Source organism: Crinia signifera, chromosome 1, assembly GCF_055691185.1.
Source record: "Crinia signifera chromosome 1, ASM5569118v1, whole genome shotgun sequence".
Taxonomy (NCBI): Eukaryota; Metazoa; Chordata; class Amphibia; order Anura; family Myobatrachidae; genus Crinia; species Crinia signifera.
The window spans coordinates 325,973,730-326,001,328 of NC_139217.1; the positions used below are offsets into that span (position 1 = coordinate 325,973,730).

General features: G+C 43.6%; 1 protein-coding gene across 7 annotated transcripts in view; it reads left to right on the forward strand.

The window, feature by feature from the left end:
- ZFHX2 (zinc finger homeobox 2) overlaps positions 1-27,599 on the forward strand; it is a 106,149-nt gene that overhangs the window by 66,409 nt on the left and 12,141 nt on the right. For all 7 annotated transcript variants that reach the window (XR_014475033.1, XM_083188642.1, XM_083188652.1 and 4 more), the window contains exons 5-9: positions 1,642-1,713; positions 2,149-2,207; positions 12,016-12,216; positions 15,689-15,782; positions 15,939-20,165. Coding sequence is in view for 6 of the 7 variants with exons in the window: in XM_083188642.1 (XP_083044768.1) it covers positions 1,642-1,713; positions 2,149-2,207; positions 12,016-12,216; positions 15,689-15,782; positions 15,939-20,165 (4,653 nt within the window). In the remaining variant the exon portion in view is untranslated. The remainder of the gene's footprint in view (positions 1-1,641; positions 1,714-2,148; positions 2,208-12,015; positions 12,217-15,688; positions 15,783-15,938; positions 20,166-27,599) is intronic.

A 27,599-nucleotide genomic window follows, 5' to 3' on the forward strand; every position in this document is an offset into this window, starting at 1 on the left:
ATAGCATTTATATGACGGCCTTTTCAGTTAATGCTTCATCCACCTACTGTAGGTTTTAAATTGTGAAAACTATGTCCGGAATGGCATATTCCCTAACTTTACACTACACATACATTTTCAATTTGAGTGGGAAAAAAGCAGACCACAGCACATAATATCAATACTCGATTTCAACACTTCCAGCAACACTTCCAGCATATACATATGAAATTCCCATAATAGCCTGGTACAATTTGGTGCATTTATCAGGCCCCCACACCACCAAAAGACTACTGATCGTGCCCAACATTTACTGTATCAGCCGGTGTCTGGCCAGTACAGACCCTTTCCGTACCCTAGATTTTTTAGCACTCCTTAAGGTTCTCTCACCTTCCACTCTTTTAACCTCCATCTCTGTACTTCTGATCTGTATTCCATCCTAAGCTTCCATCTGCCTATCCTAACAATGAACCACGCTGCGATGTGCTACAGTACATGTATGACATTGGCAATGTACAATGGCACTCGGAAAAACCAAAGACATCCTTCACATATCGACATGTTAACAAGCGCCTCTGTAAAGTTACTAGCTCATGCTCAGACACCAAAGGGGCCACTTTTACGATGAATAGATGACAAGTCCTAGTAATTTGACCTTGGCTATTACATAACCCTAATTTTGAAACACTATTGACTACCTTGTTTTTAATCTCACCTAGCACACCAAAGAAGCTGTCAGTCACTGCTAACCTGTGCTTCAGCTCACTGTGCAACCTTTTTACCTTCTTTTTTATTACTTCTCATACTTGGATAATTAATTCTTGATCACTCTGATCATAAACATGCTGTAATATAATGGTAATTAAGCTATGTAGGAGAACTAAAAATATATATACTTTATATAATTTTTCCCCATTCTTTTTCTGTCATCTTCCCTTTGTGGTTGTGTCTCCCTTGCACTCAGTAGTACTCTCTCACACACCCCCCCCCCCCTTGCTCCCCCTCCTTTTCTCCTGGCTCTCAGCCCATCTAGGGATCAATATTTTATGATTTTGGCGGCTGTTGAATGGTGTTAAAGAACTTTAACACTTTAATTAGCTGAAACGGGAATAAATTCCCTACAACTGTCAATTTTCAGTATAATCGTTTATCTGGTGACACTGCGCCTGTCCCCTCATTTCTCTCTATGTCTCCTACTGCCTATTTTTTACTGCCTCGTACATTGCCTACATTTTTTTCCCATCAGAGTACTGATCATAAAATCACTCCATTTATGTTCAGTGTATTGAAGATATGTATTGCCTGTGTATTACATATAAATGAACTGCAGTTTTTGTATAAAGGAAAATGATTGCCATGGCATGGATAAACATTTCATCTGAATGTAGTGCAGTATTATTATGATTATGCAACATGTATTCCCCTTAGCTAAATTACATTATTTCCATGTGTAATCAGGATTTGCATTCCACATAGAGAACATTTTAAAATGTCCCTCTGACATGCAGGGTAATAATAACCGTCATAAAGAAAGTAATGTTCTTGGGTAAACTGCACGGCACACGTATTCATCATGCATTTCATTATATGTGTACTAAATGAATGTTGTAAATACACGTTTTTGTTACGAAGACATATACAATTCTTTTTTTGTAATTGCAGGTAAAGTCCCAAAGACCCCAGAGGTTATATCAAATCCAGATCCAGAGGAGGAAAACACAAACACAGCCCAGGGTGAGACAGGGGATTTCCATCAAATTCTCCAATTTATAAGAACAATACACTTTTTTTAAATTTAAAGTTCCTACAGTTTTGCCCCATTTTATGGTAAAAATTCCTATATTGTACTGTTTCCCCACTTATCTTAATGAATCCCTAAACTATTGATATCGGCAATGGCCAGCTCATAATCACTCTAGCAACCCTAAGCTTGTCCCTGCCCCGGCCTATTTTTAGTCTCTTCTCAGTCTATTGTAGTTGTGAATTAATATACTAGTTGTGGTTGCTAAATCATGCATGCGACTCCCAATATGACTAGTCAGAGACCTCTTTATATGTAAGCTGTAGATGTAGTGAGCCCTCAATCCTCTCTCTGTGTTGGACCAGTAAGTCCTTAACCTTTGTTTGTTAGTTGTTTGTCCCTTCCTGACCCCTGATCTCCTGATTCAGCTTCTGCACAGGATGACACATCGAGGGCTGAGGGTGAAAAAGCTGTTGAAGGGACTACGGTAAGTGTTCTCCAGCTACACAAGTGTCACAAAGGATCCTGGTCACAGCCTCCTCTGAATTATGCGACCGCATTCACCCCTTCTTCATATCAGCCTCATATAGGGCCAGATGTTCTAAGCTTGGAAAAGTGATAAAATGGAGAGTGATAAATAAACAACCAATTAGATCCTGACTTATTTTTTTTCATACCCAGCATGTAACATGGTAGTCGGGAGCTGGCTGGTACTACTTTATCTCTCTCCACTTACATCTCTCTCAAATAAAGTGTAGCGGATACTGTTTATGGGCAGAGCATATGTCAGTGCATATGTGTTATTTTGACTGAAGCATGAGGCACAGAATAATGGCCGCTAGTTTTGAATACTTTGGCAGGCTGCTTATTGGCCAAGCCCACAAAATAACTGCTAGCTGATTTGGTGTTATTTTCAAAATAACACACTTGTTGCTGTTGCCCTGTATCCATATGACTCACACACTTGTTACAGTAACATAATATACAATATTTATATAACATGCTTTATACACATTAAATGTTACCAATTATTTCCTTTCATCATTAGATTCCTAAAATTTGTAGTATACGATTAGTATTGTAATACGAATGAAAATACATTTTCATCTTTAATAGCCTATGTATGGCATTCCCTCCGCCGTTCTGTTCCCAACAATGATACTTTTGCAGGGGTCCCTACCTTATAATTCTCTATTTGGCAGTATATAAGCAATGACAAGTAGCTTGCCCTGTGCTATTCGGTTCTTTCCATAGCATTATAGGTCCAGCTTATGAGTGATCCCATCTATGGGGGTTATTCAACCCTGATCACTGCTGTGTGAATTTGCAGAGACCTGCCGTTAGATAGTCGCTGCCCACTCCATGCAAGTCATCATTCTCCATTGAATTTCCTAGTCTGTGTAAGTGTAAGTAAATCTGACCCATCCACAACTCTGAGACAAAGGTGTATATTCAATTGATGTTGAAACTGTCGTCTTGCCGAAAAGACGTCAGTTTTCAACATGAATACGTCGGAAGGGGTTCCGATCTATTCAATGCTAGCTGGGGTTTTCTTTCGGCAGGTCGGAATGTTCTGTTTGGATTCCAGGTGAATTGACAGAATAGCCGCTAATCCTCCTGCTTTTGACGGAAACACAGCCAAAAGTGAAAGGTTTTGGCCATGTTTCCAGCAATCTCAATCCGACATGAAAAGATGTTGTATTGAGGCAGGGAGGACGGTGCCAGGTGAGCAGCAGCAGCTTACACAGTGCCGTCCTCCTGTCTGCCACTTCCCGTACCCACTTGCCGCACTCACCTGTCCCACTGCTGGCCCGGATGAGAGCAGCTCACCCGGCTCCAGCTTCCTCCCCCTGCCGCACTCATGAGGTTCCTGCGCTGGCCAGGTGAGCATCATTCAGCGGCCAAATCCGACATCCAGTTTTGGCTGCTGCATTAAATAATGGATGACGGATCCATTCCATCAAAAGAATTTCGGAATGGAACTGGCATCCTTTGAATATACCCCAGAGACAGAATTTCCTGTGCAGGTGTGAGTAAATCTGACAGACTGATTGAGGCCAGAGCTGATGTCACACACCCTCCCTGAAAACTCCTGGGAACACCTGCATTTTTCCAGACAATCACAGAGCGAATTGCAAAAGATATAATCTCTAATTTATGTCTCTGTTTGGCCTCGCACATGCGCAGTTGTCAGATAATCTATCAGTTTGCACATTCGGACAACATCGATCAGATCTGCATAACCCCCAATATGTGTGAGAATTCAACTAAATACAGTGAATGGTGGATTCCCAGGGAAGGAACCCCAACTAAGGGACTATTTTTGGGAAGAGAGCAATCCTCTATTAAAGGGTTATTTTAAGTTGGAAAACCCCTTTAACCCTTTCCAGAGACAACTACAGTGCAGTATACGAATCAGGGTGTTTGGATGGAAGGCAGCTAAATAGTTAACTTTGGTTAATTGCATTTGTGATTGAAGATTTGATTGTTTGCTTTTGTTGTTTTCAGTATGTGAGACAGCTTTCATCCTCATTTATCTTTCATATAAAAACAACTAAAATAAAATAAAGTAAAAAACCAAAAAAACTTCAGGGCTACAATGTAGTTGATAATAACAGTACTAAAGTCAACTTGTAATTCTAGTAGAATAGACACTGGTCTCAGAACTCCCAGTCTTTCCCTCTTGTCACATGCTCTGCATTACACAGGAGCAGCAGGAAGTGATGAGACATCTTTCCCAGGGAGGGGGGCGGGCAGCTGAGGGTTAAACACAAGCCCAAGTCTGTAACACCCAGCAGGGGAGGAGATAGAAGGGGGAGAGGATTGTTTACCAGCTAGGCCGAAAGAAGGAAAGAACGAGAAAGGGGAAGAAAAGAATTTAAAAGACAGCATAAGAAGCAGACAATAGATATTTCAGGAGTTTAGAAAGTAACTGAGGAGTTAGCATTGTGAAAAGAGAGTCAGCAGTGCTGTTTATTTATCCACGGAGGGAGTAGTTACATGAAGGGGGGTGAGTGAAAACTGGCCATGGAATGAGGAGAGCATTGCGAAGGATAGTCAGAGGTACGTCAAGGGTGGGTGAGGGTCCGTCAAGAGACGCAGGGCAGAATACATTAAAGTAATATTAAGAAAGAAGTGAAAAATAGGGTTATAGATAAATAAGTGAAGGGTGGGACAAGCACCGAGCAGAAGGACGAGAGAGACTTAGGGGCAAGTTACAAAGGAGTAACTAAAAGTTTGTGGGCTGAAGTGAAACTGCAGACAGAGTAGTGAAGACACCGGAGTGACACATACAGGTGTGATACATAGTGGGTTCCTTTCAGCTTCACCTGGATGGATATGAAAGATGTCTTTTTTATGTTCAGAACGGTAAGTGACTTGATTCAAGTGTAGACTAGTGAGGGAAAGTGTCTGAAAGTCATATGAGTTACACATCACACGTTAGTAACAATGAAAACATACTAGGATATTTAATAACGTATAATCTAGTGCAAAAGTTGTTTGTAAAGAAAATGCACCACATTAGAAGCACATTTTTAGTACTTACTGTAGTTCAGTTCTAATATGTGTTTTCTGATAATGTCTAGTTCAGTTTATAGTCCCTGTGTACATTCCAAGCACACATAGCACATATACCACTCACACATAGCACATATACCACTACATAATTAGACATTGTAAACTAAAGGCTCGCAGTACGCAGAGTGCTACTGCCATGTGTTAAATCTGTGTAGATAGCACACAATATGAACTGGTGGTAGCATTTTACATAGTGTTATATAAACGGTCTTTAGGCCTGTTATTCTGACAGGATGACTCAGAAATCTACCATTTATAATTTTGCAGGGGGCCTGTTTCCAAGCTTGGCACAGGCACCATTTAATGGTAATCTGCGACTGCGCATTGTCCATTCTGCACATGCGCAGGAAAGGCCTTGCAGTTCCCTCTTCCGCTGCAGGATTACAAGCAGTGGCACTGAGTGGACGAGCAGGACGCAGAGGGCAGCTGCATGCCTGAAACTAATGTGGCCTACATACGTAGTGATAAAGGGCTATATTCTAAGCTGATCTGATTTAGGTTGACTAGATCGCTTAGAAATTAAACACACATTACTGTGTGTGTAGTGCCAATAGCGCATGCCTCCCAGCTTTGGCACTTCAGCAGGCGAGACGCTGCTGCTGCGCGCCAAAATTTTCGGGGTGTGGCCTAATTTGGGGGTGTGGCCTATACTCGCAGCTCTCCCGCTAGGCCACGCCCCCATTTTGCCGCTATGGGGGCATGACCCAGAGGCTCTGTGAGCCTCTAGCCATGCCCCCAGCCCCCTGGCTGCGGGAATAGACGCTGTGCGCATGCGCACAGCGTTTATTCCCCGCTGCTTAGCAGCTGACAGGGGGGACTCCCAACAGCCCCCCCACACCGCGGGACACTGCCGCCCGCGGGTGGGACAGCGGGACAGGCCCTGACAATCGGGACTGTCCCGATAAAATTGGGACTGTTGGGAGGTATGATAGCGGGAGATGTATAACCAGCATGTTGGATAAATCTCTTAGCAAGAGACTGCACATCGCCTTTGATTCGTGAAACCAGTGTATAGTTTTCCCGGTACTCTTTACCTAGAAGGGCGCCCGTCGCGGGCATCGCGGGTACATTTATGTATGGCCGCGACCGACGCGATGCCCGCGATTTCCCATTGAAACCAATGTTAAACATGGAAATCGTGTCGGTCGCGTCGCGGCCGGCCATAAATGTACCCGCGATGCCCGCGACGCGATGCTCCCGATTTCCCATAGGAATCAATGTTAAAAGGCGCGATGGACCCGATTTTACTGTTAAATGGCTCAATCCACCCGATTTGGCCATAGGAATCAATGTTAAATGGGCCACAGAGCCCATTAACCCTTAAATGTCCCCCCCAATTTTTAACGCCACCCCACGATCCACGCCAACCCGAAGCGTGGCGAGCGCAGCGAGCCCGCGAGGGGCGGCGGTACGCGTCCTCCGACCTTTTCATGCCCTACTATTCACTAGGGCGTGGTGTGAGAATATAATAGTGTGGCGAGCGCAGCGAGCCACCGAGCCCGAAGCGTGGCGAGCGCAGCGAGCCCCGCGAGGGGACGCGGATACCTTCACAGTTATGCGCGTCCCCTCGCGGGCTTCACAGGTGTCCGTGGCGAGGCGGACACCTGTGAAGCCCGCGAGGGGACGCGTCTACCTGTGAAGGTATCCGCTGCGCTCGCCACGCTTCGGGCTCGGTGGCTCGCTGCGCTCGCCACACTATTATATTCTCACACCACGCCCTAGTGGATAGTAGGGCATGAAAAGGTCGGAGGACGCGTACCGCCGCCCCTCGCGGGCTCGCTGCGCTCGCCACGCTTCGGGTTGGCGTGGATCGTGGGGTGGCGTTAAAAATTGGGGGGGACATTTAAGGGTTAATTTGGCCTATTTGGCCCCAAATCGGGTCCATTGAGGCATTTAACAGTAAAATCGCGGTCAATCTGCCGTTTTAACATTGTTCCCTATGCGGCCATCCCGATTTACCCGCGATGCCCGCGATGACAGCGATTTTTACCCCCGATGACCGCGATTTCAATCGCTGGCGCCCTTCTAGGTAAAGAGTACCGTTTTCCCTTGCTTAACTGAAATCGCCCAATCGCTGGCGCACATCGCTGGCAATTTCTGAGCAATACAGATTCACAGAAGCTCAAGGGGAATCACCCATGCTAAATCACTGGCGAAAATCGCTATGTGAGTAGGTTCCATAATGATCGTGATGTTGGATCCAAGTGTACGATGTCAGTCGCAGTGCTGGGATTGCAATTACTTGCAATCCCTACTGAGATGTCTCCTGCGTGCCACTCCAATGCTCCTTTCACAGCTCGGTACCAGGTTATTGTTGGGTAAGGGACATATCCACCCGGGTGTGTGGTGCGGCATGAAAGCACCAAAGCTTATAACCCAGGTCGACCAACCCTGCAATTTGACCTGGATTTTAAGAAGAGTTAAACCTGGGTCTTCCTCTGTATAATGGGCGATAAGGGTTTATGTGAAAGGGTCGAATCCGGGATCGAGATTCTGGGTCCGACCCGACATTGTGATGTGAAAGGGGTACAAGAGATCTGATAGAAATTGAATGCTGCATGCATGTAGCATTGTGCTTCCATCCATGCCTGAATAAGGCAGCTCATTGCCTTTACTCTCAGTAATAAAATAAATGAACATATTTAATCATTTAAAGTGATACCTATTTGGAAATACATATCAGTAATACTTTTACATTTTTTTTTAAAATCTATAACAAATATGGCTTAAAAGTAGGAAGTAGTTTGGGACTGGAAGTGGGGGGACTGCATGTTGTCTGTCACTGATCTACTGTATTTATTTACAGTTTCTTATATAGCGCAGCAGATCATGTTGCGCTTTACAACAGTAGACAGTGATAAAACAAACTGGGTAACGACAGACTTGGAGGTAGGAGGGCCCTGCTGCAAGCTTACAATCTGTCTCAGGCAAATCACCGTAAAAAAAGTAACATAACTACAGTAGTCACATCCAGGGCCGGTGCAAGGCACCGGAGCGCCCCAGGCGAGTCGGGGTGGGGGCGCCCCGTTGCCCGGGGGGTGGTGGTACCTGTATTCTAAAACTGGCGGCGTCGGCGTCCCTGCAGTGCTGGAGCAGGCAGGGGTGTCCGTGCCGCGGGGGTACCTGCGGCGCTGTCACTGTGTATAAAGCTGCTGTCAGCGGCGGTGGCGGGGTCCCTGCAGTGAATAGAGAATAACTAGCGCTATGCGGCGGCGCGGGAAGCGCTTCTGATTTTTAAAACACTTGCCGCACGCTGATTGGCTGAATCTCAGCCAATCAGCGTGCGGCAAGTGTTTTCAAACTCAGAAACGCTTCCCGCGCCGCCGCATAGCGCTAGTTATTCTCTATTCACTGCATGGACCCGCCGTCGCCAGCAGCAGCTTTATACACAGTGACAGCGCCGCAGGTACCCCCGTGGCACGGACACCCCTGCCCGCTCCAGCACCTGCCCGCTCCAGCACTGCAGGGACGCCGACGCCGCCAGCAATATGCACATGCTGGGGATGAGGGGCGAACTGCCGCCCTCCAGGTGCCGGCGCCCTAGGCAAATGCCTAGAGCTGCCTAGTGGTGGCGCTGGCCCTGGTCACATCCTATTGGAGCAACTGTCTCTCTTTTGACCTGATACATAGGGCTTTATTCTGGTTCACTCTCACAGGCAAATTCCTTCTCAAATGGAAAAAAACATGGCCTTTATTCAGATCTGATCGCAGTACAAATTTGTTCTCAAAATGGGCAAAACCATGTGCACTACAGGTGGGGCAGATGTAACATGTGCAGAGAGAATTAGAATTGTGTAAGTTATTTTGTTTCTGTGCAGGGTAAATACTGGCTGCATTATTTTTACACTGCAATATAGATTTCAGTTTCAACACACCCTACCCAAATCTAACTCTCTCTACATATGTTACATCTGCCCCACCTGCAGTGCACATGGTTTTGCCCATTTTGAGAACAAATTTGTATTGCAATCAGATCTGAATAATGGCCCATGTGCACTGCAGGAGGGGCAGATGTAACATGTGCAGAGAGATTTAGATTTGTGTGACTTATTTTGTTTCTGTGCAGGGAAAATACTGACTGCTTTATTTTTACACTGCAATATAGATCTCACTTTGAAGTTAAACTCCACCCAAATCTAATTCTCTCTGCACAGTAACATCTGCCCCACCTGCAGTGCACATTTGAGAAGGAATTATCCTCTGAGGGTGAACCAGAATAAGGCCCATAGTTTTAAAAAGAATGAATTATGCCTTCATTTGTTTGGCTTTCAGACGTAAAGCAACACCTATCATAGTACATCATAGTTATTAGTAGTTTGAGATGTATATGATAAGCTACTGTATGCTTCATAATAATAAGTATCATGTCTGAAAAGGCTTTTGCTCCAAGTCACTGAACCTTTTTATTCAATAGCAATCTTACTGGTTGTGATATAACTGCCTCTTTTTAAGATACAGTAAGCCATCTCTTTCTGATATAGGGGGTGATTCTAATTCCATCGGCCCCCTGCGCATTCGATGTTTGGCTACTGCGCATGCACATAATGATTTATGTGCTTGTGCAGGCTCCATGGGCGAACGGACTGGGCGGCTTGCATAGTCGCTGGCCCTTTCGCACAGAGCAGTGTGGGCGGGGGGGCAGCCATGGGACACACCCATGGGAATGCCTAGCATTTCATGGGCATCCCCATGAAAACGCTGGGCGTTCCCATGGGGATTCCGCGGGACAAGGGTTGCCAGGGGCAGGCGTCTGATGTCACATGACATCAGCCGCCAGCCCTGTCTTTGGCCGGAGGCATGTCTCCAATGACTTATATTTGTGACCCCTGGATTTCCCCGGCAGTAGGACATGCATGGTTGTGAGGGGATGCGTTGGCAGGGGGCAGTGATTCGGTGAGGCAGGCCTTCTGGGGCTCGGTAAAATGCGAGCTTCGCAGCTTTCTGAGTCAACCAGATATAGTGCCGTAGTGTAAAGCAGAATACACACTAGGCCAGTGGTTCCCAAACTGTGTGCCATGGCACCATCGAGACACTTGCAGGGGAGCCTCGAGTTGAGGGTTTAGGTCCAGATTTCTTTTAGCTTAGGGGAGGGGGGCATGAAAAAATTCTGATACTCTAGAGTGCTATGATTCATAAAGGTTGGGAACCACTACACTAGACAATAATTTGTCCAATCCTGTGGATCAGAGCAACATATCGGGTACATCGTCCAATGTGCACCCATGAAATGCACAATCCCGCGAGTCATTGACAACATCAGAATGCAGCATGGGCTCCCTGCATTAGCCACGAGTCTCGCTGTTTGGAGGAATCCTCGCCCTCCTCTGACAGCGAGGATTTCCCAGGCGCGTTGAATAGGGTGAGCGGCCAGCGCAGGGGTTAAACAGCGAGGATCACTTGTTTTCGGCGATCCCCGATGTTTAACCTCCTCACCGGCTGCATTGAATACACCCCTGTGTGTGAACAGACCTGGCCAAAGTCAGGTATCCCATTCTGTGACACTGCTCGGTACCAGGGTTATTCCCATGACTGACCTGGTCGTGTTTTCTGTTAGAGGCATCATCTGTGTCACAATGACTTGGGTTATGCCTTGAGCCATGTTAGAGAATATTTAAATACACGTTAGAGAATATTTAAAAAGATATCGCTCAGAAAGGTCCTTCTGTGTGATATCTTTTAAAATATTGTCTAGTGTGTAAACACTATATCATTAATAACCTGCACATCTTTAACGACCCACCCTGTCTACTGAACATGCAGGTCAATTTTGGCTATAGAGCCAAACAATGGCATGTTCAGCGGGTCCCGGTGATGTCGCTGAACGATATTACTGTACCTGGGAATAACCTTGGTCTGTTATTTATGTGTGAAAGAGGGAAAGTACTGAACCCGCAGTTTCAGCCAGTGCTCAATGTCCGGTGTCTGAGCTTGGCTTTAGCTGGGGTTAATGTGCGATAGGTGTATAATCCGGACATACAGTATGCATAGTGAGCTACATACACATACACACAGCATCATTCCAAAATCAAATATGCGAATGAAACTAAGGCACTTTATTCAACATTAAAGCTTTCTCTAGTCCCTTAGCGAATACATACACAGACTGGTTTACCTGTAGCACAGTGAAAGGATCTGTTACTCATAGCAACCAATATACTCATGCATTTAGAATAGATACAAGTCTGGTTGATTTGGTATTGCAGGATTTTATTTTTCTCCGTATCAGTTTTAATAAATATCTCCGAAAGCTACATAGAAATATGTAGGTCTTTAGTCACATACCTGCAGATAATCACATGACTAATAGAAACTAATAGAAGCAACAAACTTTCATCACACACAAAAATCCTCTACACCCCAGCATTCATTTCACAGTTCTATGCAACATCCTCATTTAACAGTCACATCTACCATATAATGCACATAAGTACGTTAAAACCAAAAGGCATCACCAAATCTACTGTAGTGGCATCAGCAATACTCCCATTGTACAGTATCTTGTATTTTACATGATCAATCAAGCACCTTCCCTGTTTTCTTTCATCATTTCTCCTCATATTGCATCCCGTCAGTGTTATGTTTATGTCACATTTTGTAGTTGGTCTTCCTTTTCTATTTGCCATTTGTGTTTGTTTTTCTATTCTATTATATGTGAATTTATATCTATGCATACTTTTCGTTAGCTAATGGCCTTTCCCTCTATCTTACCCCTACAGGTATTCTGCTGTCCCTTCTGTGCTTATGTTAGTCCCTCTGAAGAACAGGTGCACAGCCATGCTGTGTCTCAGCATGCCCTTCAGCCTACTTTTCGTTGCCCATTGTGCCAGGAGCAGCTGACAGGAACTGTAAACCTGAGGGGACACCTGGGACATGGGCACAATGTTGTCTCTGAATGTGTGGAAAAACTCTTGCAGGTGGTGAGTAGTTATTTGAAAACACACACACCAATAAAAATAAAGTATTATTTGTTTATTCCCTGGCAGTAAAGCTGGATACACACCTAAAGATGTATCTGTCCAATCTATCTGGTGGGAACAAAAACCTGGAAATTTATGGGAGCAAATTATTTGCAAATGGGCAAAAAATTGCTACCAAACAATGGAAAACAGACAATGGTTGGTCATAAAATTGGTTACATTAATCTTTTTTAAATTCAATATTATTTATTGAGATTTGTATGCACAAACAATAACAAAACGCCATGCATATAAAGAGGTAGCTGTAAATATATCAGGAGCACACAGTCTTATATGAAAAGAAGGGTTAATGTGGCATTCGCATATACCAAAGGGTAGCACCATATGTTATTTGAAGCACATCCATACCCGAAGGCACCATTCGGGGATACACAAATATAGGCAATACAGAATATGTAATAACACAGTGCTTATATACTAAAATGAACATCATCCTCCACACAATAGGTAACAGTAATTTGTATTCTAAGGCTAGTCGCAGTATCTAAACAACCTAAAATGAAAAATAAATTAGCTACCAGGAAGAAAAAAGTCAAATCAACCCTAAATCAACCCTGCCACATAACCCCCCACCCTGTATAACCTATCCCCAATTTAGGCATACTTGGATCCCTTAAGTTGACTTACCCCTATCCCACTAACTACACTAACTAAAGGTATATATCCTACCCATCCCTCCCATCCTTAGCAGAATATACCCATCCCCCCCTCCACACACACAAAATGGATAACATGACACATAACCATCGAGGGCAATCTACTAATGACCCATAGCTAGGCTAGTCCCAGCTCTCCCTCAAGAAAAGGACGTAGCAGCTACTTTACATAAATTATTATAAATACAAACAGGATATACTGCTCAAGTATACATCAATACGCAGAGGCAAAAAAAAAGAAGAAGAAAAGGATATGATACCGCTGAGCATGGTAGGAGAAGGCCTCACCAACATAAGGGCGGTTGAGAGTTTTAGTCCGGCCAACGGTCAAAATCTTGACAGGTGCGAGTGGCATTCCAGAGTGACCAAAAGAGCAATCAGTAGCCATATATATCAGAAGATGGAGTCGAAAGATATCTAACAACAATTTGGGAAGGTTGCTATGAAGAGCTGCAGTATCCCCACAGCAATCAAACATAAAATAGCAATAAGCCCCCAATTGGGGTAAAGACAGTGAGGGAAGCAAGGCCAAAATGCATGCATTATCAGGATCTGTAGAAATTGCAGAAGTGTAACGGGAAGGCATAGCATCCTCAACCTCTATTGCACATGTTTCAGGATTACAAGAGGGAGTCATATCATATTGTAGAACTCCAGGAGATGGATAAATTGCAGGATCAGAACAGGGAGGAATAGCATCTTCAACCTTTACTGCATATACCTCGGAAACACGAGAAGGGGAGAGTACAGCCATTGAAGTATCCTCAAGTTTATTGAGGAGCCTTTACGTCTGGGGTAGCCAACCCTAGTCCTCGAGAGCTACCAACAGTGCATGTTTTGCAGGTCTCCTCACAGAATCACAAGTGAGCTAATTAGCTCCATCTGTGTATCTTTTAAAATGTGTCAGTGATTAATGAGTGCAGCTGTGCAGCAGCTAGGTTGTCTGGAAAATGTGAACTGTTGGTAGCTCTCGAGGGCTAGGGTTGGCTACCACTGCTTTACGTAGTAGCCTGAATAACCTGAATGAGCCATTGCAGGGAGACATTCATGATTCAGAGTACAATTTCTGCACTGGGAAACAAAATGACTGTCGCCAAGGTGACCCACAGTAATGGAGGTGGCTAGCACACCGCCAAACAGACAATGGAACTCGGGAGTAGACTCTTTGGGGTTACAGACCATAGAGAAGTCAGTCAGGTCGATTAAAGAGCTGAGAGAATCAAACCCTATGTGCAGCTCTGTTCACACTGCACATCCTGCAGAAAGATGTCGGTCAGCCGCAAGATGGCCGCGGCCACACCCAGAGATCCAAAATCAAGAAGGCAGTCAGGAGTACAAAGTCTGGGGCACCAACCAGCGCAGACAGGTGACACAGAGGATCCCAGAGCCAAGCCATGCGTCTGACAGGAAGGAGTACATGTCCAACACAGCGCAGCGGCAGATTAAGCGCAGATCAACGCGCCCAAGGACCCCACCTCGGAGTCCACCAGGCCGCAGGTACTTATAAACCGGAGGAAGAAGCCGCTGGGCTATCTCAGGGGATGTAGGCAAGTCTGCCCCTCCAATAAGCCCAAGCTGGGAAAGGTACAGCTGCTATAACGGATATATAAAACAGGATTTCTGGAGGGAGAGCTGGCAGACACATCTTTCTCCTAGCTGCACCAGGCCACGCCCCCGGTTACATTCATTTAATCTAAGAAATTTATCCAAACAATTGGTTTTGACTGTTTCAGCAGTTTGTAAAGGGAAGGGGTGTACTTAATATCCAATCCTGATTTGATCTCGAACCTCGATCGAATCGCACGGCACGATTTAGACTATACAATGGAGCGCAGACCTGTACTATATCGTCTTGCCTGAACAGTCTATTTTTGTATTCGATTTTGATGCCGATTGGTATCGAATCAAATATGTTCGATTTCGATTTGATTTTGCTTGTATAAGCAAAATCAAATATAAAAATAGACAAAATCGAACTGTGTGCACACCCTATAAGAGTAAGCATTATTTAGCACCACATATCAACAACTCCTGTGTTTGACATAGATAATCAGCCTTTGCACCCCACTTATTCATTGATACAGAATAGTGAGTAGGCTCTTTTAATATGTGAGGGAAATTTCAGTTCCCTAATGCAAATATTATGCTACATCTTTTGTTGTGTAGTATATTGTTTCCTAATAACTATCAGAGCTAGCTGCTGTACTCACATCCTCGGCCCAATAGTTCCTCTCATCCAAATGGCCTACACATTATTAATGCATTCCATAAATCGGTACATTGCTGTTAAAAGGAACTACTGCACTGTACATTTTTTCTTCACACTATTGGTTGCATTTCATGACCATTTTGGTTTGTAGCAATTACATTTGCATTTAACGAAATAATAAGTAGAATTTCGAATAACTGCAGATTCCGGTGCACATCCTCACACTGCTCAAATTGTTCTGATGCTGGAGGGATGTAACCAAAATCTCGATAATTATGATGTTGACATTGTTAACATGACAACTTGCCAACATTCCTAGAATGACAAAATGTTAATATAGCCAGAGTATTGGTATTAGGATTAGGCTGTTGGTTGGGAGGGGAAAGCAATGGAGATTATTCTGTTATAAATTGCATTAAAAAGACCAATAACCGATCATCCCAGATAGTTTTTTTAACAGCAAAGTACTGACAAATCTAAGTCTAAATATATCCACTAGTTTACATCTACTACATACACACTATAATTTATATATGTGTTTTTCCAGGCACAGAAAGTGAATATTAATTTCAGGACCAGGATTATACCTGTGAGAGTGATAGAGGAACCAGATCAAGGTGTTGCAGAGAACCAATTTTCCTGTGAGTATTCAACTTTGTTTAATTTGTATTCATTTTTGTTTATTTTCATTCGCAGGAGGAATTATTTTACTTTTCAAATGACACTATGTTGTTGTTTTTTTGTATTGTAGATATTAGTTCTTCAATCTTATGTTTTATGGCAATTTTGCTTCACAGGTGAAGTTACAGATACGTCCCCTCCAGGATCCCCTGGTGACATTTCCACAAGTCCCTTTGAAGCTGTTGATTCTATAGCGGATACCGAAAAGACCCAAGATGAAACTGCATGTCCTTTGTGTCCACTGACTTCTGAAACGTCTCATGACCTAAGATTACACTTGGAGAAAGATCATCCTGAGCTTAGTCCCTCTGATATCCAACAGGCATGTGATGGCCGTGCACGAGAAGTTGATACCATAGAACAGGAGGAAAAAAAGGAATCTCAGGAAAGTACGCCTGCTCACCCTCAGCAATCTACATATCGAAAAACAGCAAATTTTGCCATGGACAAATTTATGGATCCTTCTAGACCTCACAAATGTGTCGTGTGCAAGGAATCCTTTACTCAAAAAAATATTCTACTAGTACATTATAATTCAGTATCACATTTACACAAAGTACGTAAAGCCTCTCTTGACCCAACCCTTTCTACAAGACAGGAATCTGGAATAGGACCCACAGGACATGGTGTTCAGACAGGACAAGACAAACCATACAAATGCACTGTATGCCATGTATCCTACAACCAAAGCTCAACGCTAGAAATTCACATGCGTTCTGTGCTCCATCAAACTCGCTCCAGGGGCTCAAAACAGGATTCTGCAAAGATCCCCTCTGAAAAACCTCAAAGAGACCAAGGGATTAAGAGTGAAACTACTACTGATGGTAGAGGAGAAGCAGCAGAAGTTCAAGGAGTTGATGCCCCAAAAAAGAGACAGCAGCAACTTGGACCCTGCATGGGAGTTCCTATAATGCCCAGTAATGTTGCACCTTCTCCAATGCAGCTCTCCATGGATTTGTCTCGACCACCCCCACTTGTTCAGCCTTCTCCACTTTTTGCACCATCACTGCTTCCCTCATTTCCACTGATCCCAGAAGCCCTTTTGAAGCTCCAGCGTCAACAGCAGCAGCTTTTACTTCCATTCTATCTGCAAGAGCTTAAAGTCAGTGGAGATGGTGGTTCAGGACCTCTGTTGACATTTGGTGGTGCCCAACAGCCTCCAAATATTAAAGACGAGGGTGATCAACCCAGTGCAACACCAAGACCAGCAAGTGAGAAGGATGAGAGAATACCAGATGAGCGTGACGCTGCCACAGGAGAGACCACTGCTTCACAGAATCCGGATCCTTCAACCAGGGTTTCAGGAGATCCCACAGGATCTGCAGCACGAGCTTTGCTAGAAAATTTTGGATTTGAACTGGTCACACAGTACAATGAAGGAAGACAGCCAATTACTACTCAAGCTCAATTTCTGCCACGACCTCCTGCTCCTCCACCCGAAACATCACCTGCACCTTCTTCCATAGAGAAACTTCAATGTGGTACTTGTGGAAAACTTTTCTCTAACAGACTGATTCTAAAAACACATGAAGAGCATATGCACCAACGTTTGCTCCCTTTTGAGGCCTTGAGCCGATATGCTGCCAATTATCGTCGAACCTATGATAGTCACAATCCTGCTGGAGCTATCTCTGAAGAATCAGCAGATTCTTCTGTTACTCCACTGGACTTTTCTGCGACTTCTCAACTCACTCATTGCTCTAAAGAGGTGGAACAACAAGAATCTGAACATGGAATCACTGTGGAACATGAACATGGAATCACTGTGGAACATCTCAGTTTCCTACACAGTTTGTTTGATTTTCCAGGATCTCTACTGGATGAGCAAATTCTGTGGACAGCTGATAAGACTGGCCTATCCCCAGCAACAGTCAGGAATTGGTACAAGCAAAGAGAGAAAGGTGTCCAAGAGGCTCAAGAAGAAGAAAGAGAAGAGGCTTTGCGAGCTGATCGATTGGGTCATCGACGCTTCTCACGCACAAAATTCTCAGATTTCCAGACCCAGGCTCTAAACAGTTTCTTTGAATTCAGTGCCTACCCCAGAGATAGTGAGGTAGAGCATCTCTCAGACTTGTTAAGTCTTTCTGGAAGGGTAGTAGTGGTGTGGTTTCAAAATGCTCGTCAGAAAGTACGAAAGCAAGCTGCGGAAACTGGAACCACTCCTTCACCTCCTGTGCATCCTAGTCAACCAGGAGAACGCCCAGCTGCCAACAGTAAAGTACCACCATGCAGGAAATGTGGTGCTACCCTCTCTTGTATATTTCAATTGATTCGTCATCTGAAAATTTGTTATAGTGAGAACATTGAAGAAACAACTGAGCTGGAAGAGAAAGAGGAGGAGTCAGGCAAAACAGTACACAAAGAAGAGCCACTGTCGGATCATATCAGTAGCTCAGAACTCCAATTAGTAACCACCCAAGAAAAACACGAGAAAGAACAAGGAGAAACTGTGGATGAACAAGAGCCCATAAGTCCAGTCACAAAAGTAAATACTGATTCCCCCCCAAAAAATGAGAAAAATATTCAAATTCCAGAGCAAAATGATCAGCCTACAGAGCAAAATGAATCTTCTATAGTTAATAGCTCAGTCGACCAGAACCAGAACAAGTCATTGCCAAACAGTAGTCATAGCTCAGCCCCATTACTGGACCTTTCTCTTCTCATCCCTGTGGGGACTGGGGAAGTAGGATGTCAGAGGAAAAGAAAGCATGAGGAAGAGAGCCTCTCTCCCACAGGAAGTGAAGGTGGGGATGAACCTCCCAGGGACAAGCGTCTAAGAACCACTATATTACCTGAGCAATTAGATATTTTACATAGATGGTACCTGCAGGACTCCAACCCTACACGAAGTACTCTAGAGCGCATATCTCTTGAAGTTGGTTTGAAGAAAAGAGTGGTTCAAGTTTGGTTTCAGAACACAAGGGCCCGCGAACGAAAAGGACAGTACAGAGGAGTAACTCCTGCCAATGTTTCAGCTCCCCGGCAGCAGGATGAGTCTACAAATGAAGGGCCAAAAAGAGAGGGTACAAGTTACTATTATAATCTTCCTTCAAGCCAAGTGGTGCCCCAATTACTAGCTAAATCAGGCTCATCATCTATACAAACCACATCATCTTCAGTGCTGTCGAAACCTCAGGCTTCTTCCAGCCTTACACCGACAACCCCAGTTACCCAGTCTCTGGTCAGTCCAACCCAGGCTCTCTCTGGCATACTTAGTGCCACACAAGTTTTACCTAGTTTAGTTAATCCTTCCCAAGCGATACCCAATCTAGGTAATTCTTCTCAACCTTTGACCGGCCTTGTCAATCCACCTCAAGCTTTATCTGGTTTAGTATCTCCAAGTCAATCATTTTCAGGAATTGTTCATCCTGCCCAAGTCCTTTCCAGTCTTGTAAGTACATCACAGACTTCACCAGGCTTGCTCTTGGCTTCCTTCACAGCCAAACCTACAGCCCCACCTATTTTGTTGTCTACTCCCCCAGAGTCTAAATTGCAGTCCTCTCCTAGCCACCATGTTTCCGCTCACGCATCAGTAGGACAGAGTGCTGAGCCGGACAAAACACCAGCTCTATCTATTCCTGATATTTCTAAAGTTGCACCCCTAGAACTGCAAAATACAGAGAATGATACAAATGAGAACCACGGCGGGTTCAGCAAAACAGCAGAAGAGAGAGGACTCCATAAAACCATGGAATCCCTTATGCACAGCCCACAAGGTGGAGACATGAGTGATTCATCAAGCTCAGATCCTGGCCCTTCTAGTCCAGGTAAAGGAGCCTTAAATGCTGAAGGAATGATGGGGTCCTCGGGAGCTAGGCGTTACCGTACACAAATGAGTAGTCTGCAGTTACGAATACTAAAGGCTTGTTATTCAGAATATCGTACTCCAAGCATGCAAGAGTGTGACTGCCTTGGTGGGGAGATTGGGCTTCAGAAGAGGGTTGTCCAGGTTTGGTTCCAGAACGCCAGGGCTAAAGAAAAGAAGGCCAAACTCCAAGGACTGGTTGGCACAGCTACTACCAATGAGGGGCCTCAACCTACAGAGTGTACCCACTGCAACATAAAATATGGGCCTACTATTCCATGCCGTGCCCACATTTTCTCCCGACAGCATATTGCAAGACTACGAGTGTCAATTCAACAGCAACTTAAAGAGGAAAGTCGTTACCGGGACACGCATCCCAGTGGAGGAGCACCTCCTGTCTCTGAAAGCAAACCAACTTCGCAGATACTCAGCTTCCAGAACCCTACAGTGACCCCTCAAATCCAGAGGCTCACACCATTGCTGATGCCTGGCCAGGGCATTGCTGCACCAATCGGTGGACTGGCATCATTTAATACAGGTAAACAGTTTGGCTGGAGGAAACATAAACCAAGAACTGCAGGGTTGGTCTTGAAGACCGTTAAATGGGTATAATGTGTTGAATGGAGAAATATATTAGGTGCTGGGCTATATACTGATTTAGCCTATGATAAGAGATATAGAATTGACTAAAACATTACAATATAGTAATTTTGACAAAAATGGATGAAGAAATTGTGGTAATGTAGAATATACACATATAGGGCTGCATTCAGAATAGCACTCAGTTTAGACATATTATGCGCTCAGGAAAAAAAGCATATTGCAGCCTATATTCAGATTTGAACACATCTAAGCAGCCACACCAGCATCGCTATACGTTTCTAAAAGTAGCCATAGTCACTAGCAGAAGCCCTATACTACAAGGAATCCCTCTGTGTAACTCTCTCTGTACATGTTATATCTGCCCCACCTGCAGTGCACATGGTTTTGTCCATTTGAGAATTAATTTGCCTCTAAGAGTGAACTAGAATAAGGCCCTTATTTTACATGCGAAAGCCCCATTGCTTCCCGATAATTCCCACACATTTGAGTTGCAGCTGAGATTTGTATGATGCCTGCAGTTACAAAGACTCTGAATTCACAATTCTTAAAAATGACAAGATTTGTCTGCAAAGCGGAAATGCGTGCAACTCTGAATCAGGCCTATAACACCGAGGCTTTGGACTTAAATGGAAATATAGGCTGAAGAGTAAAAGTTGTAGGCAGAAGGCAAAGAAATAAAGTCTTTGAAGAATTAAGTTGGTCAGGCAGTACTGTAATCAAAATGAAATCCACAGTAGGAGACCTACGAAAACTAGGGCATAGCAAAACTGTAGTACTGTCCTCAGCAACCAATCAGATGTTTGCCTTCAATTTCTAAACTACACTAGAAAACAGCCAAATGTGATTGGGGCTATGTGCAATATTAGCTTTTCCCCTACACTAGTTTTGATAATTGATATCAGATTTGTCACCAGCAAGAGCTAAGTCACACAGGCCCTTATTCTAGTTGAATCGGACGGATGCGTATTTTCGGACGGCCACCGAGTGTTCTTAGCCCCGCCTACCGTACCGATCGCTCACACCGTCCGAATGCGGTAAAACGCAGCACGAATGGACCGCAAGCGGATGTTTCCTGCGAACACCTCCCTTATCTGTGGAAACTTCCCCCATCCTCCGATGGTAGCCGACCATCGAATGATGGACCGAGTGGTCAGGCAGCACCGAGTGCTCCAGACCACACGGACATTTTTCCGAATGAAAGCAGGGATATGGGCGGGCAGCTGACATCCGGCTATGTCAGTTGTCCGCCCCCCACACGTGCGTCACGGCCGCATTACCATACATATGCCCAGCGTTTTCATGAAATGCGGGGCGTACGCATATAGTAATGAGCCTAAACAGCCCTTCACACCCCTTTCCACCCCCTGATCTGATGGTTCTGTATGATCATTTTCTGTATGGAACTCGTGTTCGTACGTGTGAGGCGTGTTCGTACGCCTCCGCACATGCGCAAACACCAACGATCGGCCATCCGACTCAACCAGAATAAGGCCCACAGTGTTACCTGCACTATAGTATTTGGGTTTTATATTTCTTACAGTTTCATAGATCTGTAATAGGTACTTGTAGGAACACAGTTCAGTTTTGCAGTAGTGCTATTTATTCCTCTCCTGTATGAAAGCAAAAGTTGGTATTGTCTAGCATTAATTGTCAAATTGTGACATTAATGCAGGCTTGCCATACCATCCCTTTTAAACCCGGGACAGGTTCACTCTGGCTTGACAGTTCGACTTATATTTTAATTAGCACAATGAAGCAGATGTATTAAGCCTTAACAAGAGATAAATGCAAGGGTGATAAAGAGAGATAAACGTCTAGCCAATCAGCTCCTTACTGACTTTTTTCAAACACAGCCTGTAACATGGCAGTTAGCAGGTGATTGGCTGGACGTTTATCTCTCTTTATCACCCTTGCATTTATCTCTTGTTAAGGCTTAATACATCTGCCCCAGTGTTAGTTATTCAGTACAATGTTTAACGTGGTATAATAAAGGTGAACACTTACCTCCACCTTTAAGCCAGCAGTCCCAAAAAGAAGAGTGCAGTAAAGATATAAAGAAAATAAAAAAAATGTGTCAGATTTTAAGAAGAGAAATTAGTCTTTTCATGCACAGTATACAACCCTCCTATATGTGCCCTGGATACTGTACTAATATAATTCACAAAGACCTTTACCAACTGATGAACAGTGTTCTGCAATGGATAGATAGGAAATACGTAGAGGGTTAAACGTAGAACGCTGATTACCCAAAAACCAATTATCTGAGATGCCAGTCATCAGATAACAGTCTAAAGGAGCCAAAAATATTTTTTGGGTTAGCTGTGCGATTCATTATTTGATGGTACAAAATGTTATAAAAAAAATTGTATTGTTAAATTGTAAAATAAAAAAAAGACATAGTTTAACACGTGTCCAGTTACGAAAAAAACTGATTATCCAAATTACCCTTGTTCCCAGAATAGTTTGGGACTTCGTGTAACAAGTACAATTTGGAAAATCAGCATCCTACTCTAGTATAATATAAAAATACTAGAGTAAAAACACACACACACACATATTTGTAAGCTATAGAAATTGTTAAAACATATCACAATGTATTATATCTTGCCACATCTACATGAAGTACATTCAATTCTAGCCTGTTACTAAAGTTTATTACCTCTATAGACCTTCCAATATGAATACTCCAAACATCTCTTATTAACCTTACAATCGCCATACGAAATCTTTCCCAACTTAGGGCCTTATTCTAGTTCACTCTTTCTGACAAATTTCTTCTTAGATGGACAAAACCATGTGCACTGCAGGTGGGGCAGATGTAAAATGTGCAGAGAAAATTAGATTTGGGTGAGTTATTTTGTTTCTGTGCAGGGTAAATACTGGCTGCTTTATTTTTACACTGCAATATAGATCTCACTTTGAAGTAAAACCCCACCCAAATCTAATTCTCTCTGCACAAGTAACATCTGCCCTACCTGCAGTGCACATGGTTTTGTCCATCTAAGAAGGATTTTGTCAGAAAGAGTGAACTAGAATAAGGCCCTTAGTTCATTCTCTCTCTCTCTCTCTCTCTCATATTTATAAATAACCTTTTTTATAGTAGTGGGACCAAATAACAATGTCGCTGTTTATGCTTAGAAAAGAAACAAACAGTTAATTAACGTCCAGGCATCCCTTAATATAGCTATAATACCATAAGTGAGTTGCGTACCAGCCAATTAGGCCAATAAAGATCAGTAGCAACTTCACTTTGGTCTGTGTGCAACCGAAACACTGCCATCTGCTGACAGCGAGTGAAACTACATCTCTTTCTCTTTCACACATACAGAGACACAGAGGCAATCACAAGGTAACAGACTAGCCTTAGCTAGGCGTAGCTAGTTTATAATAATGTGAAACGTGAGCTTGGGGAGATTTTTGTCAAGGCATGAGGCATCACGCTACACAGTTGTCACCTAAAAGAGCGACATACCTACTATCCCTGAGAATCACATACCTGCCACCCCCGAGAATCAAGAAACAGAATGTATTATTAATCTGGCCATTGATGATATATGAATTGACCACATCACTTCCATCTTCACTACATCTCATCAACCTCTCTGTCTGCAGCTCTGTACTGCTCCGCCCTCCAATCTGTCCTGCTGTCCCTACTCAGGGATAACTAAGCACAAGTAGTACCTAGACACCATGTTGAGCACTGAGTATGGGACCAATCAGATTGTATCATTCACAGATAATTAGTTACAGAAGTACCAACACACTCGCCATTCCTAAGAATGGGGCGCAAACAGCACCCACTTCCCAGGATGGGGTGCAGTGGCCTGTGACTACGCACTCTAGTAAATACAATCACAGGGGGGCCAGCACTCACTACAACAAACTAACTCACCTTAACATTCAAATAATCAATTAAATTCACAGATAATTATATAAAAAGTCTTTCTTAACCCCCATTCCAAGCATCCACAGACATTATGGGATTCTAAGATGGGAGTTATATTGAAGATGGGATGTTGCCCATAGCAACCAATTAGAATCAGTAGAATCTGATTGGTTGCTAGGGGCAACATCTCTACTTCAATAGAACTCCCATCTTAGTAAATTTACCCCATGGGTCTGATTAACAGTTGCAAGCAAAACAACAACTAAAATAAATGTTCACATTATCAAAACATTGTTGCACTGAAGGAAGGGGCGGATGTAACGTGTGCAGAGAAATTTAAAGTTGGGAGGGCTTGTCTTAGCTGAACGCTTAGCTGAAGTTGCTGAGTAAATTTATATATCTCCAATATTTGTGGACTGCAAGCACCAGCAGCGAATTTTTACTCTGCATGCAATAATAAAAACAAAATATATATATATATATATCTCTATCTATCTATATATATTTGCCCCCTTGCATTGCAACATGGTGCACAGTTTATTCGTAATCTCCTTATTCTCAACCCTCAATGAGCCTTACCACTCCTGGCCAGAGGCCGGCACTTGCAAGTTAAATCAGCCTCCTGAATGAAACAGCTTTCATTATCTATTAACTAAGTACATGGTAATAACAATGGACGGTATTCAATCTTGTCCGAATTTTTCACCAGGCTAAAAAAAACGGCACAGATGTGCCTATAAGTATTCAACTTTTTGCACAGGCAAAAAAATCAGCACAGGGGGCAAAATGTAATAGGGTGAGAGTTTCAGAAAGTGAGAGATTTTGGGAGAGTTTTCCCATGTTTTTTAAAGCAGCAATCAATTACATGGCAACATCAACCTGGTTTTGCAGTGTAATTGACTGCTGCTTTAAAAAACATGGGAAATCTCTCCCAAAATCTCTCACTTTCGGAAACTCTCACCCGATTACATTTGGCCCAGGGATTGATTAGGGTGAGTCGAATTCACCCCAAAAACAGGTGAAAAGTGCAGATTTTTCGCCTGGTGAAAAATTCACCCAGGACTGAATACCCCCCAATGTTTGTAAACCACAACTCCAAGAGTTAAGCAAAAAATATAAGTTCAAATCAAAATTTTGACTGGTCATAAACAAGAAGAATTTTAAGCATTGGCAGCTTAGGAAATTCAGTGATTCATCATGACACTATCTTGTGCACTGTAATGAAGGCTGTCATGAAGCCATACAATTTGGTGCATTAGAAAGGTGAGTGTTGGGACTACTAAGATCACACTGCTATATTTAAAGTGACAATCTCCAAACCTTCTTCTCCATTATGTCATCAACAGATGACACTAAAACTAATGCCTCTTTTGGCGGGTTTGGTTGACATAATGGTGACATAACCTTAAGCTCCTGCAACAGTGACTACTCTACAATCAGCCTTACAAGTTCACTCAGTAGCAATACTTATATTTATCACCAGTTATTTATAGAGCGCACACATATTCTGCAGCACTTTACAGAGAACAATTGACCATTCACATCAGTCCCTGCACCAGTGGAGCTTACAATCTGTACATGCAGACACATTCACACTATGGTTAATTTTGTTGGAAGCCAATTATTATACCTGTATATTTTTGGGGTGTGAGAGGAAACCAGAATACCCAAGGAAACCCACGCAAGCCCAGGGAGACTATGCAAACTCTGCACAGTTAGCCTCATGGTGGGAATTGAACCCATGACCTCAGTGCTGTGAGGCACTAACTCTAAATACTTTGAAGTATTTTGTAGAGCCCCCAGATTGTAGGAGTATTCTTACTATGGTGAGAATATCTTCACTGCTCCCTCCTCACTGTCACTACAGCCAAGAAGAGTTGCATTCTTTTCGTCAGTGTTCCCTCAAGCCTAGTTCCCAGACTCAGACCCCTACATATTGCTGCTAAGATTGCACCTCTACAGTGCCCTCTTCAGCTTTATAAGCATCACTGCATTAAAATCACTGTCAACACAGTCATATTCAGATGTTCCTTTAAACCTTAGTGGAAGTACTTTATTACTAAAGCATCACTTTAGCAGGACACCCTTAACCCTTTGAGTGTCACGTGAATTTGTCAAAATAGGTGTGAAAATTGCCAAGCAAACATTTTTTATCATCTGAATGACCTGTAAAGTGTCCCTTATATAGGAAATAAATCTTTTTTACACAATATTTTTTATTTGACTTTATATAACAAGTTTGAGGGTTGCTGCCATTTTTAGCAGATATTTTGAACATCTCTTACAGAGATGTTGGCACTTAAAGGGTAAAACAAATAAAGAGGTATAGGTATTCGCTGATTCAGATACCAGTTCCTATGAATCTGCAAGTCCCTGCAAATGAGTGACTGCTTAAATGAATCTCATTTTCTCACCTGTTCCATTTATAGTCATAAAAATATAGGAATAGGAAAATGTTGGCATACTAAAATATAACACCAAAATGCAGACGAAACAACATCAAACATCCTAAAACGATTAACAATTTTAGTTTTTTTTTCATATAAATATTAGTGGAATAGACATTCTCCCTCATAAAAACAGTAAATAACAGGGACTGGCTTTATATCTATATAATAACTTGTAATAATAACATATAACCAAACTAGAAACTGTAGGAAAGCAGAAGTACAGACGGCGCCGGCCTTATGCTTGCTGGCGAATCGCCAGCAGCATGCTGCTGGCGATCCGCCAGCAACACGGCGCGCCATCTGACTGAGACGCGCGTGCGTCCCCCACGCACGCGCGTCTCAGTATCCGGGCGGCCGGCCGGCGAGGCGGACGCAATACTGTCCGCCTCCCGCTCGAGGGGGGCTGGGGGGACCCGAGGAGGCTGTGGGGGGGTGCGGGCGCCCGGTGTGGGCACCGGGCGACCGTCGGAAGGGGATGCGCGCGCACCTCGTGCGCGCGCGTCCCCTTCCGACACACAGATGGCGCGGGAGCAGGGAATGGCGATGGCGTCGCCATTGCCATCCCCTGCAAAGATGAGCCCGGCCCCATCTGTAGGAGGTGTTCCATTATTACTGTACAATGAAAATCTAAACAATATCTACATTTGCTGAAAATATGGTATAAATGCAGCTTTTCTATGACTATGTGTATTCATAGTAGTAGTTATTCAATGTTTACTGTGAAACCAGTGATTAGAAATAGTGCATCTTCTATTAATTGAAGGAAAAAAATAAACATTGTTGCAAAAGTTAAGATTACCACCAGCTAGTAGCTGCCTATTCCCGGACATTGTATAGCCCAAGAACGCCACCCCTCTGGAATGCGGTCTTAATTGCCGGACTGTCCGACATAATGGTGGTGGTAACCCTAACATAACTAGATAAAGGATAAAGAGTACATGTGCATAATAAAAGGGTAGTATGAAAGGCGGAGGTAACACTAGCTAGAGATGAAGAAAGTTGTGATATATAGATATCTGGGACACGGCATCTG